Source organism: Dysidea avara, chromosome 8 (genome assembly GCF_963678975.1).
Source record: "Dysidea avara chromosome 8, odDysAvar1.4, whole genome shotgun sequence".
In the NCBI taxonomy this organism is placed as follows: domain Eukaryota; kingdom Metazoa; phylum Porifera; class Demospongiae; order Dictyoceratida; family Dysideidae; genus Dysidea; species Dysidea avara.
The window spans coordinates 15,727,603-15,746,540 of record NC_089279.1 but is presented as its reverse complement, the minus strand read 5'-3'; the positions used below and the strand labels follow the sequence as shown (position 1 = coordinate 15,746,540).

The 18,938-nt window shown below is 36.9% G+C and overlaps 1 protein-coding gene across 1 annotated transcript in view; it reads left to right on the top strand.

Moving 5' to 3' along the window:
* Nucleotides 1–18,938, top strand: part of LOC136264089 (uncharacterized) — a 103,131-nt gene that overhangs the window by 63,341 nt on the left and 20,852 nt on the right. The window contains exons 10-14 of the mRNA XM_066058780.1: nucleotides 1,847–2,018; nucleotides 12,038–12,250; nucleotides 12,310–12,399; nucleotides 12,447–12,541; nucleotides 17,581–17,827. Of these exons, the coding sequence (XP_065914852.1) occupies nucleotides 1,847–2,018; nucleotides 12,038–12,250; nucleotides 12,310–12,399; nucleotides 12,447–12,541; nucleotides 17,581–17,827 (817 nt within the window). The remainder of the gene's footprint in view (nucleotides 1–1,846; nucleotides 2,019–12,037; nucleotides 12,251–12,309; nucleotides 12,400–12,446; nucleotides 12,542–17,580; nucleotides 17,828–18,938) is intronic.

The following is an 18,938-nucleotide window of genomic DNA, read 5'->3' as shown; positions in this document are numbered from 1 at the left end:
TGTAAATGGACAAGTCCTAGAGATATCACGGAAATATTTCACCATGTGACTCACAATAAAATCAATTGTGGGTTGCAAGCAAAACCTGCCAAAATATGCGGTGAACGTCTACTACGCCAAACTATGGTGAAATATGTGTGAATTACTTTGTTAAACTAGTTTGTGTGCATTCAGGCTGCTAATAGTTCATGCAACGCATGTTAATTACGAGTCCTAGTGTATGGTGAAGCTATACGACTAGAAAGTTCCATAAATCATTTAAAGCATAGCCTTGCTCGTGCTATATGAAAAATAAAGTTCTCGGCACTTGGCCTTGATGCTAACAAAGCACTCGGCCGTATTAGCATCTCGGCTGCGTGTCTCGTACTTTATTTTTCATATAGCGCTTGCGGCTATGCTTTAACAGATACGTAAATTGAATGTAGACAATAGCAGAGTACAAGCTTTATTGCTGTAAGCAACTTTATACCTGGAACATGTAGCTCTTCTTCATCTAACTGTAGACATCAAGCTTTTAATAAAGTGTAAACAATAGCAAAGTTATACAAGTTTTGTTCCTATTAACAACTTCAACACCTGGCATGTGTCTTTCTTGTAGCACTCCAGCTGTGCACCTGATTATGGACATTGGGCGCCAGTAACAGGATTTGACATTAATTTAAATTTTTACATTCGAATGGGCGAACCTTTGAATTTCTGTATATTTGTTTGTACACTAAATATAAACTATAGTCTATACATCATTATTTATCAGCAAATCCATCTGTAGTATTATGGTTTACTTGACAGTCACCTTAGATCTGTGAAAACCTGACACAATCGTGCAAGCCTAAGTTTACAGTGTAAAACAATGGGTGAATACTTGCGTATTATTAAAAATTTCCATAATTTTTTGTACAGTTTGTTTTATAGTGAAGAAAGGGTTTAGCAATAAAACCTGGATATCATCTTATTCTCCCACTCAAGAGGAGCTCAAAAATCTTCATTTCATTGCAGTAGATTCAAGAATGTGCAAGTTATGGGTGTTCATATACGTCACATCAAAATGGTAGTACACAATTGATCTTTCTTCACTGAGTTCACCTTTGCATGTAGTGAAGAAAGGTGTTATATGGACAAACTTACCCAGTAATCGATTTCCCTACTCATGGCAAACACGATGGTGAAAATTTCAACTTCGTATGGTATTCTGTTTGTAAGTTACAATCATTTTAGTAAACACCTGTGACTTATTTTCCCTATACTTGCTGTACAAATCGAACTTCTGTTGTTGCTGCTTTGTAGAGCTGTAACTCCCAAAGTTATTGGCATACAAAGCTGAAACTTTGCCAGAACATACTTTTGGCTAAAATATTTAATAAACAGGAATTTGAAAAATATGTAATTGTGTCGAGTTTTTGCAGATCTGGTCACATATAACCCTAAAGTTGAAAAAATTGGCTAACAATCCTTGACCAGCAAATTAACACACATGAACAGTCTTACACTGTTTATAACAGTAAAGTGAAGATCGTCAGTCCATGTATATTTGAAATGATTTACTGGAAAGCTGGTTTTCAGGCATTTGAACAATTACACATGCACATAAACCCATGAGGCAATTAATGCTTGAAATAAAATGTAGTATATATAGTATAGTATACCCAGTACCGTAGATAAATAAAATGTAGTATAGTAACACTATACCCAGTATAGTGTTATTAAAATGTATCTAATCTATCTCCTTACCATTTCCTTTCAATCATACCAGAATCACTCACTGCTATTCCCTTGATTTGCCCCTGGTTATGGACCAAACATTTGTTTGTAAGAATATGCATATATTTTCTTGCAATGTTCCTTACAGGAAGCTAGTCGAGGCTGGTGTATCTTATCTCCACTTGGATAATGAATTTTTATTAAATTTCTTGCCACAGTTAAGGCATAATTATGAAGGACTGTTCAAGAAGAACAAGGAAAAGAGTATTATATGGGATGGGTATAGTGGTGATGATACCAAGCGTGGTCTCTACGAAGAGGTAAAATTTTAATTAGTATTACAATAATGTTAATACATTATGTGTTACATTTTGTGTCTGTGCATGGTTAATGTTAACTCTAGGTAAGCACTGTATTAAGAAAATGTACTACTCCCTAATAGAATGTGCACAGTTTACTATAGACAAACAATAATAACTTGCTATCCTATTGAAATTAGACACATTATGTTTTACCTAAAACGGTGAAAAAAGTTAAAAGTCACATGCTGAACACAAACACATGACAAATACACAGCTTTACCTTAGTGGAGCACAACAATCTGTACCTGAATCCACAATAGTGCACAATTAATACCTATATTTCAGTCGTACGTAGTGTTTGTCAAAACAACTTAAGTAGTACAAGATTGGTTGCAAAGCTTCACAAGTCATACATTACTGCAAAAATTGTTATGTTTTCACTAATAAAATATTCTATGCAGACAGGAAAACTGTTATTTCATTCCATTCTATAATGGGATCTTCCTAAGGTACACTAGTATATTAAAGATTATTAATTTAAAAATGGAGTAGGGATCCTAACAATAAACAGTAATGAAACAAGAGATGAATAATGGTATTGCAGCATAGCTTGGTGGAAAAATTCCTACGTTGGAATGTTATAACATTATTTTATTCAATGCTTTTTCCCACCGAGCTATGCTGTAATACCATCTCTTGTTTCACTAACTTTGTTGCTTGGATCCCTACTTCATTTATAATTTTTAATAAACAATTTTTTATAATTTTTATTTATTTTTTATTTTTTTGTTATAGCATACAGTTATACACGTGTGACTGTTCTATTAGGGTGACTGCTGATTAGAGTATCTGGAGGGCGTGTGTCACTATTTCATACTTTCATTGTGCTAGCATTATGAATGTGTTATCAATAAACCAAGATCATTACTGGGTAGGGTATTGAACCTATTGTGAAGTTACAAGTTTCTACCAAACAATTGAGCCTGTTTGCTGTAACCAGCCAATATTGTTTTATTGTTGTCTGAGTCATCAGTTATTAAGTTATTCAGTCAGTAGAAAATTCCATTGAAAAAATTGAAAACAGTTGCATACTATTGGAAGCATTTCGGGTTGAACTTTTGGACCTGACCAGTGCTACATATACACCATGAAAGTATTGTGAAACTGGTGTCTGGTAAATATATTTTTGGAAACTTCATGATCTCAATTATACAGCACTACTGTACTGTGTAATACATTTTTATATATACATATATCTAATCCAAAACAGACAAGCTGTAAAAAAAGTGTGCGGCCCTTAAAAAGGCTAAGGTGAAAAAAAGATGTGAAATCCAAGGTGGCGGCCAAGAAATGGCTGTGATGGTAGGTTAATGGTAAAACATTTAATAACAAAAATTCAGGTGAATTTGGTGCCGCTTGGTCTTGGCACAAAATTCACCTGAATTGCGTTATTAAAATTTTTACCATTAACCTACCGTCACAGCCATTTCTTGGCCGCCACCTTGGATTTCACATCTTTTTTTCACCTTAGCCGTTTTAAGGGCCGCACACTTTTTTTTACAGCTTGTCTGTTTTGGATTAGATTTCATTTCTTTTTGTATTTGTATACTCCAACTATGGCCGGCTTTGAGACTTTATAACCTATCTTCTTTTCTTTATCACAGGAAGAAGAAAAGATGAAGAAGATGTACTTTAAATATTTATCAGTAAATGTACAAATTATATATATAATACATATATTGATTACAGAAATCTCCATGGTGGTTTTTTTGTAACTGAACACTCTACAAGGTGACTTCTTCTAGATGCTCTCTCTATAGGGTGAATTGTTTGTAGCTGAACTCTCTACAAGGTAACTTCTTCTAACTGAACTTTCTACAGGGCAATTTGTTTGTGGCTTAATTTTCTACAGGGTGATTTCTTTGCAGCTGAACTCTCTACATGGTGGTTTCTTTGTAGCTGAACTCTCTACAAGGTGACTTCTTCTAGCTGATCTCTCTACAGGGTGATTTGTTTGTAGCTGAACGATCTACAAGGTAACTTCTTATAGCTGATCGCTGTACAGGGTGATTTGTTTGTAGCTGAATTCTGTACTGGTGATTTGTTTGCAGCTGAGCTCTTTACAGAATGGTTTCTTTGTAGCTGAACTCTCTACAAGGTAACTTCTTCTAAATGATCTTTCTACAGGGCAATTTGTTTGTGGCTGAATTTTCTACAGGGTGATTTCTTTGCAGCTGAACTCTCTACATGGTGATTTCTTTGTAGCTGACCTCTCTGCAAGGTGATCCTTCTAGCTGATCTCTCTACCGGATGACTTGTTTGTAGCTGAACTCTCTAGAGGGTGATTTATTTGTAGCTGAACTCTCTACAAGGTAACTTCTTCTAGCTGATCTTTCTACAAGGTGATTTGTTTGTAGCTGAATTCTCTACAGGGCGATTTGTTTACAGCTAAACTGCTGAACTCTCTACAATGTAACTTCTTCTAGCTGAACTCTCTACGGGTGGCTTGTTTCTAGCTGATCTCTCTACAGGGTGACTTGTTTGTAGCTGAACTCTCTACAGGGTGATTTGTTTGTAGCTGAACTCTCTACAAGGTAACTTCTTCTAGCTGATCTTTCTACAGGGTGATTTGTTTGTAGCTGAATTCTCTACAGGGCGATTTATTTGCAGCTAAACTGCTGAACTCTCTACAATGTAACTTCTTCTAGCTGAACTCTCTACGGGTGGCTTGTTTCTAACTGATCTCACTACAGGGTGACTTGTTTCTAGCTGAACTCTCCACATGGTGATTTGTTTGTAGCTAAACTCTCTACATGGTGATTTGTTTGTAGCTGAACTCTCCACATGGTGATTTGTTTGTAGCTGAACTCTCTACAAGGTAACTTCTTCTAGCTGATCTTTCTACAGGGTGATTTGTTTGTAGCTGAATTCTCTACAGGGAAATTTGTTTGAAGCTGAACTCTCTACATGGTAGTTTCTTTGTAGCTGAACTCTCTACAATGTAACTTCTTCTAGCTGAACTCTCTACACGGTGACCTGTTTGTAGCTGAACTCTCTACAGGGTGATTTGTTTGTAGTTGAACTCTCTACAAGGTAACTTCTTCTAGTTAATCTTTCTACAGGGTGATTTGTTTGTAGCTGAATTCTCTGCAGGGCGATTTGTTTGTAGCTGAACTTTCTTTGTACCTGAACTCTCTACAATGTAACTTCTTCTAGCTGAACTCTCTACTAGGTGACTTGTTTGTAGCTGAACTCTCTACAGGGTGATTTGTTTATAGTTGAACTCTCTACAAGGTAACTTCTTCTAGCTAATCTTTCTACAGGGTGATTTGTTTGTAGCTGAATTCTCTGCAGGGCGATTTGTTTGCAGCGGAACTCTCTACATGGTAGTTTCTTTGTAGCTGAACTCTCTACAATGTAATTTCTTCTAGCTGAACTCTCTACGGGTGGCTTGTTTCTAGCTGATCTCTCTACAGGGTGACTTGTTTCTAGCTGAACTATCTACAGGGTGACATATTTGTAGCTGAACTCTCTACAAGGTAACTTCTTCTAGCTGATCTTTCTACAGGGTGATTTGTTTGTAGCTGAATTCTCTACAGGGCGATTTGTTTGTAGCTGAACTTTCTTTGTACCTGAACTCTCTACAGTGTAACTTCTTCTAGCTGAACTCTCTACAGGGTGGCTTGTTTCTAGCTGATCTCTCTACAGGGTGATTTGTTTGTAGCTGAACTCTCTACAAGGTAACTTCTTCTAGTTGATATTTCTACAGGGTGATTTGTTTGTAGCTGAATTCTCTACAGGGTGATTTGTTTGCAGCTGAACTCTCTACATGGTAGTGTCTTTGTAGCTGAACTCTCTACAATGTAATTTCTTCTAGCTGAACTCTCTACGGGTGGCTTGTTTCTAGCTGATCTCTCTACAGGGTGACTTGTTTCTAGCTGAACTCTCTACAGGGAGACTTATTTGTAGCTGAACTCTCTACAAGGTAATTTCTTCTGGGTGATCTTTCTACAAGGTGATTTGTTTGTAGCTGAATTCTCTACAGGGTGATTTGTTTGTAGCTGAACTTTCTTTGTAGCTGAACTCTCTACAGTGTAACTTCTTCTAGCTGAACTCTCTACGGGTGGCTTGTTTCTATCTGATCTCTCTACAGTGTGATTTGTTTGTAGCTGAACTCTCTACAAGGTAACTTCTTCTAGCTGATCTTTCTACAGGGTGATTTGTTTGTAGCTGAATTCTCTACAGGGCGATTTGTTTGTAGCTGAACTTTCTTTGTACCTGAACTCTCTACAGTGTAACTTCTTCTAGCTGAACTCTCTACAGGGTGGCTTGTTTCTAGCTGATCTCTCTACAGGGTGATTTGTTTGTAGCTGAACTCTCTACAAGGTAACTTCTTCTAGTTGATATTTCTACAGGGTGATTTGTGTGTAGCTAAATTCTCTACAGGGCGATTTGTTTGCTGCTAAACTCTCTACATGGTAGTTTCTTTGTAGCTGAACTCTCTACAATGTAACTTCTTCTAGCTGAACTCTCTACGGGTGGCTTGTTTCTAGCTGATCTCTCTACAGGGTGACTTGTTTCTAGCTGAAATCTCTACAGGGTGATTTGTTTGTAGCTGAACTCTCTACAAGGTAACTTCTTCTAGTTGATCTTTCTACAGGGTGATTTGTTTGTAGCTGAATTCTCTACAGGGTGATTTGTTTGCAGCTGAACTCTCTACATGGTAGTTTCTTTGTAGCTGAACTTTCTACAATGTGATTTCTTCTAGCTGAACTCTCTACATGATGACTTGTTTCTAGCTGATCTCTGTACAGGGTGACTTGTTCCTAGCTGAACTCTCTACAGGTGATTTGTATGCAGCTGAACTCTCTTACATGGTGGTTTCTTTGTAGCTGAACTCTCTACAAAGTGACTTCTTCTAGCTGATCTATCTACAGGATGACTTGTTTCTAACTGAACTCTCTACATTGTGATCTTTTCATAGCGGAACTTTCTACTGGGTGATTTGTTTGCAGCTAAACTCTTTGCGTAATTGTTTCTTTGTAACTGAACTCTCTACAAGGTAACTTCTTCTAGCTGATCTCTCTACAGAGTATAATTTGTTTGTAGCTGAATTCTCTACAGAATAACTTGCAATGTAAGTAAATTATAAATGCAGCTGAATGCTTTATTAGGGTGACTGTTCTATTAGAGTATCTCGATCTCGAATTTACTGCATGTAGTTGCCTTTCGAATCATAACTCAGTGATTTGTAATCCGATTCTTCTGTACTACTGCAAGGACTTTCTATGATGATTATTCCAGCTACATACTGATTTTCAGCTTGTTGGTCTAAGCGGTTTGCCTGGTAGACACGAAAACTAATAGTTTTTTTATTCATAAAAATCGATCGCGTAATTTTGACACAGGTTGGGTTTTTGTGTCATATCTCCATGGTCTTTATCCCGATTCCTTTCAAACCACAAAAAGGCACTCCTACGATGGTTGCTCCATCTACATATCAATTTTCAACTGATTCCTCCAAGTGGTTTACCCTGTAGACGTGACAGACCTTCGATCTTATTTTACGCAAATAATCGGTCATAACTCCGTGAATGTTCATCGGATTCCTACCAAATGTGGTATGGAGATCCGCCTTAATGAGCCCTTTAAGTGTGCCAAATGTCAGCCCGATCCGAGCACGTATTCGTGTTTTATGGCGGATTTTGCGAAGTGTGCGAAATGAAGTAGAAGAAAAAACGAAGAAATTAAAACGAAAGTTTGTTCGCTCGTATCTCGGAAATGGCTGGAACGATTTTCTTCAAATTTTGTGTGTAGACTCCCCTTGCTGGCCGGCACCTCTCTAGCAAATTTGGTTCCAATCGGATAAGGGATCACAGAGCTACATAGGTGTGAAAATTACGTTTTCTTTCTTCCTGTTAATATACTCACGGGTGGCACGCCGGCTTCTTGGGCCGCATGACACACTACCGTGTGTCTTGATATTTAATCAAAAACAACCAAGCTGTAAAAAAGGTGTGGTCCCTAAAAAGGCCATGGTGAAAATAGATGTGAAGTCCAAGATGGCGGCCAAGAAATGGCTGTGATGGTAGGTTAATGGTAAAATTTTAATAATGACAATTCAGATGAATTTGTGTTGCTTCCTCCAAGTTTCACTAGGATTCGGCACCATGCAAATTCACCTGAATTCTTGTTATTAACATTTTTACTGTTAACCTACCATCACAGCCATTTCTTGGCCGCCACCTTGGATTTCACATCTTTTTTCACCATGGCCTTTTTAGGGGCTGCACCATTTTTTACAGCTTGGCTGTTTTTGATTAGGTAGCACTTCTTTTTGTATTTGTATACCCCACAAAGTTGGCCATAGGCCACCTTTGAGGCTTTTTTAACTTATCTTTTTTCTTTACCACAAGAAGAAGATTATTAATTTTCAACTATTTTTGATTTTATCAGTATTTATACTAATTATATATTACATGTCTATTATTCCTACTGGATAACTTATTCACAGCTGATCTATCTACTAAGGGACTTGAAATGTAGCTGAACTTTCTACAGGGTGATTTTCTTGTAGCTGAACTCTATACAGGATTCTCTCTAAATGGTGAACTGTTTCTAGCTGATCTTTTTGCAGGGGTGATTTGTTTGTAGCTGAACTGTCTATACAGGATTCTCTCTAGAGGGTGAATGTTTCTAGCTGATCTCTCTGCAGGTGTGATTTGTTTGTAGTTGAACTCTCTACAGGATGATTTGTTTGTAGCTGAACTCTCTACAGAGTGATTTGTTTTTAGCTGAAGTCTCTACAGGATGATTTGTTTGTAGCTGAACTCTCTACAGGGTGATTTGTTTGCAGCTGAACTCTCTGCAGGTGATTTATCTGTAGCTGAACTCTCTACAGGATGGTTTCTTTGTAGCTGATCTCTCTACAAGGTGACTTGTATCTAGCTGATCTCTCTACAAGGTACCTTCTTTTACTACAGGGTGACTTGTACCAGCTGAACTATCTACAGGTTGATCTGTTTGTAGCTGAAATCTCTATGGGGTGGTTTATTTGTAGTTGATTTCTCTACAAGGTGATTTGCTTGTAGCTGAACTCCTTTCATTGCGTCTAGTTTCTGGCTGATCTCTCTACAGGGTGATTTTTTTTGTAGCTGAACTCTCTGCAGGGTGATTTGGTTGCAACTGAATTCTCTACATAATGATTTCTTTGTAGCTAAACTCTACAAGATAACTTCTTCTAGCTGATCTCTCTACAGGTTGACTTGTTTGTAGCTGAACTATCTGCAGGGTGCTCTGTTGGTAGCTGAACACTCTACAGGGTGACTTGTGTCTAGCTGAACTCTCTACACAGCGATTTCTTTGTAGCTGAACTCTGTGAAAAATGATTTCTTCTAGCTGATTTCTCTACAGGGTGACTTGTTTCTAGCTGATCTCTCTAGTTGGTGACTTGAACTCTCTACAGGGAGATTTGTTTGTAGCTGAACTCTCAACAGAATGGTTTCTGAGTAGCTGAACTCTCTACAAGGTGATTTATTCTAGCTGATCTCTCTACAGGGTGACTTTTTCTAGCAGATCTCTCTACTGGGTGACCTGTTTCAAGCTGAACTCCTTCTAGGGTGATTTGTTCAAAACTGAACTTTCTGCAGGATGATTTGTTTGTAGCTTAACTCTCTACAGGGTGACTTGTTTCTAGCTGAAATGCTTACAGAGTGATCTATTGGTAGCTGAACTCTCTACAGGGTGATTTGTTTGTAGCTGAATTCTCTACAAAGTGACTTTTTTCTGGTTGATCTTTCTATAGGGTGATTTTTTTGTTTTGTAGCTGAACTCTCTACAAGGTGATTTATTCTAGCTGATCTCTCTACAGGGTGACTTTTTCTAGCAGATCTCTCTACTGGGTGACCTGTTTCAAGCTGAACTCCTTCTAGGGTGATTTGTTCAAAACTGAACTTTCTGCAGGATGATTTGTTTGTAGCTTAACTCTCTACAGGGTGACTTGTTTCTAGCTGAAATGCTTACAGAGTGATCTATTGGTAGCTGAACTCTCTACAGGGTGATTTGTTTGTAGCTGAATTCTCTACAAAGTGACTTTTTTCTGGTTGATCTTTCTATAGGGTGATTTTTTTGTTTTGTAGCTGAACTCTCTGCAGGATGATTTGTTTGTAGCTGAACTCTCTACAGGGTAACTTGCTTGTAGCTGAATTGTCTATAAGATTAACTGTTTGCAGCTGAACTCCCTACAGAATAACTTGCAATGTAATAGAATTCTAAAATGGAGTATATCATAAACTAGCTGAGTGCTCTATTAGGGTGACTGTTCTATTAGAGTATCTTGATCTCAAATTTGCTACATGGAGTTGGCTTTCGAATAATAACTCAGTGGTTTGTAATCTGATTACTCTGTACTACTGCAAGGACTTTCTATGATGACTATTCCAGCTACATACCAATTTCAGCTCACTGTTCTAAGCGGTTTGCCTGGTAGGCATGAAAATTTTTGCTATTTTTATTCACTAATCTCTATTCCGCAATTGTTACACACCTTCAGTTTTGTGTCATATCTCCATGATCTTTATTTTGATTGCTTTCAAACCACCAAAAGGAACTCCTACAATTGTTGATCTATCCACAAACCGATTTCAACTCATTCCATGAAGCGGTTTACCCTGTAGGCGTGACAGCAGATTGATCTTGTTTTAAGCAAATAATTGGTCATAAATCCTGAACCGTTCATCGGATTTGTGCTAAATTCGATACTAGGATTCACCTTTGGACTCCCTTTCTGTGTGCCAAATGTCAAGGCGATCAGAGTACTCGTTTGTGTTTTATAGCAATTTTTGCAAGTGTGAAAAGACAAAGAAGTAAGGAAAAAAAACAAAAACAAAAAAAAAATAAATAAAACAAAAAAAACCCCCCAAAACTTTGGCTTCTCGTATCTTGGAAATGACTTGAATGATTTCTTTCAAATTTGGAATGTGGACTCCCCTATTTGGCAGGCAACTCTGCAGCAAATGTGTTTCCAATCGGATAAGGTATCACCGAGATACAAAGGTGTGAAAGTAATGTTTTCTTTCTTCCTGTCAAAATACCCACGGAGTGGCGTGCTGGCTTCTTGGGCTGCATGACACTCTATCGTGCGTCTTGATCTAGACACAGACATCAATCCATATTAGAAAGTGCACAGTAGATGCATTTTTAGTTCATTAATTACATTGCCATGTACTACTTAAGGCAAGTACAATTAAAAGCACTCACAATATAATCTTCTTGCCTGTTTTATAGTTTGTATGTTTATTGGTTGTACATAATTCTCTAGACCAAGCTCAGGGCTACATGCTCTTCATTCTTTGTATGTACATATGCTAAAAGGACATGACCATTAAGGGATCCTTTAATTCTTATGTACTGGCAGCTTTTAGCATAAGAAGTTTTGTTGATGTGGGACTGAAAAGATAAATATAGAAACACGCACACGTTTTGTTTAGAAAAAACATACACACTCACAGGTTGCACTCACACCTGTTTAATTGACAGTAAATACTTACAGGATTATTACAACAAAAAGTGCTGGAAGCTTGAAACAAGAGAGATCTTTAACTGATGTGTAAATTTATTAATCTTCCTTTTTTGTATTGGTCAAATTATTGTACATGCATAGCAAGTAATGATCCCATTTCCGAGATAACCACTCTGCAGCATAATTTACACCTCTAGATGTTTACTAAATTTCATAAACTGTCTTTTTAATGATGCAACAGCGCTAATAATGAATTATATATGCTGTAAAAATTATGATACAAGATGGAATTATGAAATACAGAGTAGGGATTATCACAATAAAAGTGCGTAGTTATCCCTTATAGCCATACACCCACATTAGAATAGTGTAAGACGCATTGGTATTAAATTACACAAGGAAATATTGTGTACACTACTAATGGTCTAGTTCACTACTAACAGAAACTGAAGCCTATGTTATTCCTACTATATGTATTGAATCCTAATATTGAGTGTGAAATTGTATTCTATTGTAGGTAGTGCAATTTATAGATTTCCTATGTAAATTTCCGACTGGTGAAAATAGGAGTGATACTAATATGGTAAAAGCATTTGAAGTTGAAATGAAGAAAATTTTGAATTTGTTAATAAACAATGTGGATTTGAAAGCTGATGATGCTGCTGATTGTCTGAAAGAATTTCGGAAGTCCATACTGCAAAAAAAGTACAGAATAATAGCCATGGCTGCGGTGAGACTTTCTGGATTTGTTTAATTACAGCACGGTACATTTTACATATGTGTTCATAGGTTAATGAGAGAGGTATGGAAGAAATGGAGCAATTGCGATTAACTCAAATATCTAATTTGTATAGAAATGTAAACATTTGGCAAACAAGGGTATGGATTACTTTACATCAGTGCCTTTATATGTATTTATTGTATAGTTTGTGGAGAAATTCTTAACCAGTTATACTATTTCTGCTAAAGTGGATCTAAAAGATTTATCTTGGAATCCTCTTTTAAATGAGATTATAGAAAGGTTAACTACACATGTAGTGTTTGTTTACAAAATGTCACTGAGTTAGTGTGTTGTATGTACATAAGTTGGAGAGTTTTGTTATGTGTAACATTCATATTTTTTTCAAATAACATGTTGCACCCTCTTTTATGCTGAGCCACAATATAGTGTATGATCAAACAGTGAAAGAAGCTTGACAGAGGAGTTTTCTGAAGAGAAGACGTGTGCCTAAACTTGAAGTGACTAGTTGCAGGAACTGGTTAATGTACTGAAATTACCTATTGGACCCTCGTAAAATGAGGAGATATAACAGTTGTTAGAAAGAAGGTTCATTGAGTTGGGGCTTAAGCCTTGGAATGTAATAAGGGAGAATAAGCATGTATTCCTAGTTAATGAGGAAAGAATAATTGTTTCTATGGAGTATGTGAGTAATGAATTACAAGAGCACATGCGTAATAAATTGCAGTGGTGAGATATTGGATTATTGGATTATGTAATGGCTTTATTAAGTCATTGTGATGGCATAGTTGATTGAGCAGTGTACGTACGTGTGCATGAATTGCTCACCTCACTAATATATCGAATGGAAATGATGGTAACTCAGGTACAAGCAGAAATAAATGAATTGAAGACTGGTATTGCAAATTGAATGATGTGTTAAATAAACAAAGAAACAAGATCAGGAAGTGCTGGCATCAGCATAGTGAGCAGTTACCATTACACGAAGCTTCACTAGAGCAGAAGGACTCTAAAATTGCCTGCCTGAAAGAAAAGATAGTTACCTAAGAGTCACTTGACCAATGAAGTCACAGAGGTATAAACCAAGCCATTATGTTATAAGGATAACAGATGAAGTCAGATGGAAACAAGTGACCAGTTGATGACCGAATTCTGGTTAAATAATGAATGATGAAATGATAGCCTCTGCTATAGCAATAGAATTATTTTTAAGTATGAATACACTCTTGACAAGGTAAAGAGCCATTTCTTGATAAAATAATTTCAGGACTGGATATCATCAGTGATGAGAGTAGCGAGATGGAATGTGTGGCCAGAAGATTCAATTGGCAGTCCATCTGGAAATGTGCTGTGCAAGAGTGGCTCCTGCTAACTCAGACAGCCAAAAATAATTTGTAGTTTGCCATAGAGTGGAACTTAGAGCAAAGCGGGAGACAAGAATTAAGGTTCTGGCTGCTTAGGGATTCAGACGCATTCAACAAAAAGTAACAGAATTAGTTGCTGATTTTATATATCGGATGGAGAAAGAATCGATATTGCATTCTGCAATGATTTATTAAGTGGAGAGACTGGAGAATCACTTCTGCATGGACAGTTGCAATCATGGCAGTCCGTTGGTGGTTGTGAAACTTGACCCCACAGCATCTGATGGTCAAGTGCTTTCTTCACATTAAATAAATCCTTTTTACCCAGCACTTTACTGTCTAGTGCTGGGGGTGGTGCAAGGGGTGCTTGTCACCCTAGGAAAAACAGTTACAATGCATCCCAAATTACTGCAGAGTCCCCCAGTGTTGGGAATCATAAAAAAGCTATTAGTGACTGCCAGGATGAAGAACAGTATCAGTTTGAATTGAAAAAGAGGAGATTGAACCAACACATCCGGTGAGAGACTGGGAGTAGAGCTCACAACTGTTGTTGATACAGTGGAATGGAGCTACTCAGCAGATTAACTGCCGAGCACATCAGAACATAAAAAGCAATGAACAGTGCTATGCTTGTGGGAAGTTGAGTCATCTTGCTTAAAGGGTTGCCAAGTAAGGGGCACAGTGAGTAAGGTGTAGGTTCAGAACAGTAGTATGAACTCTGAAAAGAATGTAGTAAACAAATACTTGATTATAAGTGCTCCGACCATCTCTGCTCACTCAGAGGATGAAGGACAAATGAGTATATTTTGCAGTAAAGGAAGTCAGATGCATTGTGCTGAAGTATTTGTCCAAGGAAGGTCTAGTTGATAGTGGAGCTAAGATCATGATATTGAGAGGTGAACTGTTCAAGAAAGTGGCTACAGTGGACAAGTTGAAGATAAATTGTCATTGAGATAATCACAGGTTATCTTAATTAATAAACTGCACTTAGTTCATTGTGATGTTGTGATTCTTTTGATTTTTGTTTCAGCCTCATATGATGAACGAGGAAAGATTTACATAACCAAAATGCTAGAAAACTGTATATTGATCCTTACTTTCCTCAACAATACTTTGAGAGTATAATTCTCTATTTTTCGCGAAGTGGTGAGCAAAATGGTGGTGTTTGGGATCATTTATCATTAACACAACTCAAGTTATGGTAGTTTGTTAGCAGTTTGGTTTTTTGGAGGTTTTTTTGGCAGTTGGTATTTTGTGGACAATTATGAGTACCAGCACTGATGATACAATGTACCCCATGCCAGATACGAAAACTGCATGCATTGTGAAAATATATTAGTGGAAAAGAATATACCACTAGTATACGTAAAAATATACTGGGGATCCAAGTAATAAGAAGTAGTGAAACGAGATGAATGAGCTATGCTGTTAAATATACTAGCTTATTTGATTTTTTTTGTCACAGCAGACAACTATATATACAAGTATGACTGTTCTGTTAGGATGACTGCTGTATTAGAGTATCTTCAATCGACCTACACCTGCCAGGGAACATGTGACTGTTTCATATTTTCCCTGTGCTAGCATAGTGAATACAGCTGGACCAATAATAAGGGTGTGTGGTCATTGTGATCAAGTAAATAGATTGTGAAGAGGTGTGGTCCCTGCTCTCGATTGTTATTTATCAATCAAAATTATTAATGTAAATTGTCTTGAACCTACCGTGGAGTCACAGGTATCTAACAGTGTAAGCACTTTAAATAATTTTGTAGTGTGAAAATATGCTGCTCAAGGAAGGTGTTGATATGGAAAATTAATACCCTGATATGATTTTATTGCATGAAGAAGACAACCAGCCTGATTGAAGACAAAAGGAAAGACAAGGCACAGAGAGCACACACTTGTTGAACCCCTAAAGCACATGCCACTGGTAAGTTTGTTTTGAGGTGTAAAATGGAGGCCATGCGTTGCTTGGTTTGCCTCCAACCTTGTGACTAGTCAGGCAGGCAGGCAGGCTGGCTGTCTTGTCTGGCAGATAAAAATTTGAGTTTCCGTGATTTAAAAAAAAAAAAATATCCGACCTCTTGTAAGTGTTTTCTTATTTTAATGCTGTATTTGATGTTAGGTGGATTAATGTTATTCTGTAAAAGTGATTTTCATTGTGTAAGATGTCTCTAGGATGGTTTTTAATGTGGTATTTTACGCAGTGCGCATCACTACCTACTGTTTGATTATATGGTGTGCCAGAAAAATTATTGTCGGATAGAGGTACCAATCCAGATGTATGCAGTTTGCTGGGAATTGCGAAGTTACATACTACAGCCTACTAATAGACTCACAGAGAGGTTCAGTTGTATTCTATGCTAAGGAAGTAAGCAGCCACCTATGGATTACAATGGGACATTTCTGTGGAGTTCTCGGGATCTATATAGGGGCGGATTCAAGGGAATTTAAAGGGTTCCATGGAATCCCCTTTTTGGAAGGAAGATCCTTGATTTAGTTTTTCTTGAATTAATCCTGTCGACCAAATTCAGTGTGTCAGTCAAAAATGTAATTATTGCTAACACTTATGGTAATGCACCACTCGTTACTCTGTTTGCTGCAAAATCACTTGAAACTGCTATCACAGCATTCAAGTGCCTCTAAAATAATAATTATTCAGACTATCTTTAAGGCTTCACTTGCATTTCTAAAGACCTAATAGACTGCTAAGGAAACGATGCTGGAGAGTGTAATTATATATATTTGTTACAAATATTGCTAGGTAGTTAGACTGAAGCCATGTGTAACAGTCTGGATCTGCTACATGCTACACATGTTATAAGACTTGAGATGCCTTCATTTCTTTTATTTGGAGATTTCAAATTAAGGCAGCTTTCTTGCCACAAACCATAACAAATGCATTGTTTATATCAGATTATAGTGAGGAACTTGTTATCATTGGTAAGAGAGTGCACTGCTGAGTATATACAGAAGGCTTAAAGGAAATACAAGATTGAGTATGATAAAAGAAGTTCAAATCAGTATAAATTGAGCAATGAATATTGATTAAACATCTAGAAGGGGAGATCAAGGCTAATCATAAACTATCAAGGCCATGGTATGGTCCATTCCAGATTACTGGAGTAGAAAGCACTGGAGTAATTGCATGGTAATCAAACAAGGATCTAATTGGAGTTAATCTACAGCATATAACCAGCAGTCCACCAGGCTTTCCAGTTGGACACTACTGGTATGGTGGGTATTACAATGGCACAGGCCATCCTCTAAAATGGATCAACAAATGAAACAGTCCTCGACTTTGAGGATGGAAGCAATGATGATCAACAAGATAACAGAGAGGCACGCATGATGATCGTATTTAATTTTACTAACTTGCAGCTGGACAAGGATACTGTTAATATGATTGGTGATCTTAATAGTAATCAGGACAATCTAGGTGCCGATCAAATACATAGATGTTGATGGGCTGACTGTAGATAAGAACAGTGTCAACAAACAGTCAACTGATCATGATCATGGTGATTTATTAGTTATTGAAAATCAGATTGCTGGTGTGGATGGCAAGACAAAACTGGTGGTGTCTAGGAAAACTAGAGCAAGGATTGCGAAGCCTCCGGTCCATGTAGCTGAAGCTTGAATCAAGCTTTGTTCAAGAGAGGAGGTGATGTTACAGAGTTTCCATTAACAGTATTCTTATATTTATTGTAACCAATCATATTATAATTGTTAAGTATGTATGTGTGTGTGCATTGTACTTAGTTACTGTATAGTTATAACAAAGAATGATTGTTATTGTATTTATTGGTAACTTGTTGCAGATGCAAATTTTGCTACTAAGCAAAAAACAGTACTTTAGAACTAACACATAAGTAAACTTGGTATATATGTGTGTACATATGTACCTATTACTGTGGAATTTTGCAATTATCTATGTTTCTATGTCATACTATTTAGGTACTCCCAAATGAAATGCAAACATTGCATAGTTGGATTACTGAAAAGGATTGGTGATTCTTACAAGGTTGACAAAAGGCAAAATGAGTTTATTTCAGATCTGATGAAGTTGAATGTCCCCAAATTATTGCATGTGCCGGAAGATGATGATCATGATGTAGAAATGGCATTTACCAAAATGATCCATATCTTTATTCGAGAAAATGAACTACAAGAAGTTATCATAAATCAACTTTTATCAATTGTGGTAAGCTGCACACGTGTTTGTACATTTTGTCTGTTCTATGAAATGTTACGTACCATAACTAACCTATATGCATGTTGCAGCAGACTTATAATAGCTATCTGCAGAAAGAATTTTCATTTATTAGTGCATTAAAGCTGTGTATAGCTACATGCTACATAGTGATATTAATGTGTTTAAGGTTACGGGATAGTGAATGACTGTTGAACAAAATTTTTATTTTTAAGACATAATTAAGGCAGGCTTGGTGTTGTTGTGTTGTGTATCAGCTGGTAACAGGCTTAAATTTTTGGGAGAATAATAGCCTGCTGACTGGACAGATACAAGGTACAAGAAAACACATGTAACAGTACAAGATAACATAGGGGGATAACGATGTTATTAACAGATAGGAATTTTAGTACATCTTTTTTTGATCAGGCAGGTGGAGGAGACCCAATTTTGTTTCAACACTTGTTTTGGTTTTTTGGACATCCAGAAGTATATATTTTAGTATTACCCGGGTTTGGGATTGTATCTCAAGTGATACCAGTATTTAGTCAAAAGGGATATTTGGTTATTTGGGGATGGTGTATGCTTTAATTTCAATTGGTGTTTTGGGATTTATAGTTTGGGCTCATCATATGTTTACTGTAGGAATGGATGTGGATACTCGGGCGTAGAATAACATAGAAACAACACGCTTAGCAACTGGTACACCTGTAAGCGCATGTGTAGTTTTGCTCAGTAATAGCGATATTTTCATGAACCAAAAATCAGGACTGTCAAACAAGTTGTTAACATTTTTCATAAACTAGTTTGGCTTCTTGTCTAGGTCCTGACAGAGCCACTTCTAAGAAATAATGTTTCTAGTGCTTAAGATATGAATTTAAAAATTAATTGTGACCACAGTGTCTTGTTTTAGGCCACTTTTTTGCTATATTTCAGCAACTTGACATATTATTCACAAATCCTCTTGTCAGTGATGTTCTTCAACCTTAGAATTGTTAGTAAATTCTCATGGTTTTTCATTGGTCTGATTTTTGGTTCACAGTTTTAACTAACTGGCATGGAGACAACTCATGTTTCCATGACAACATCTGAATTCCATGTCAATTAATGAGAAGTTACATAA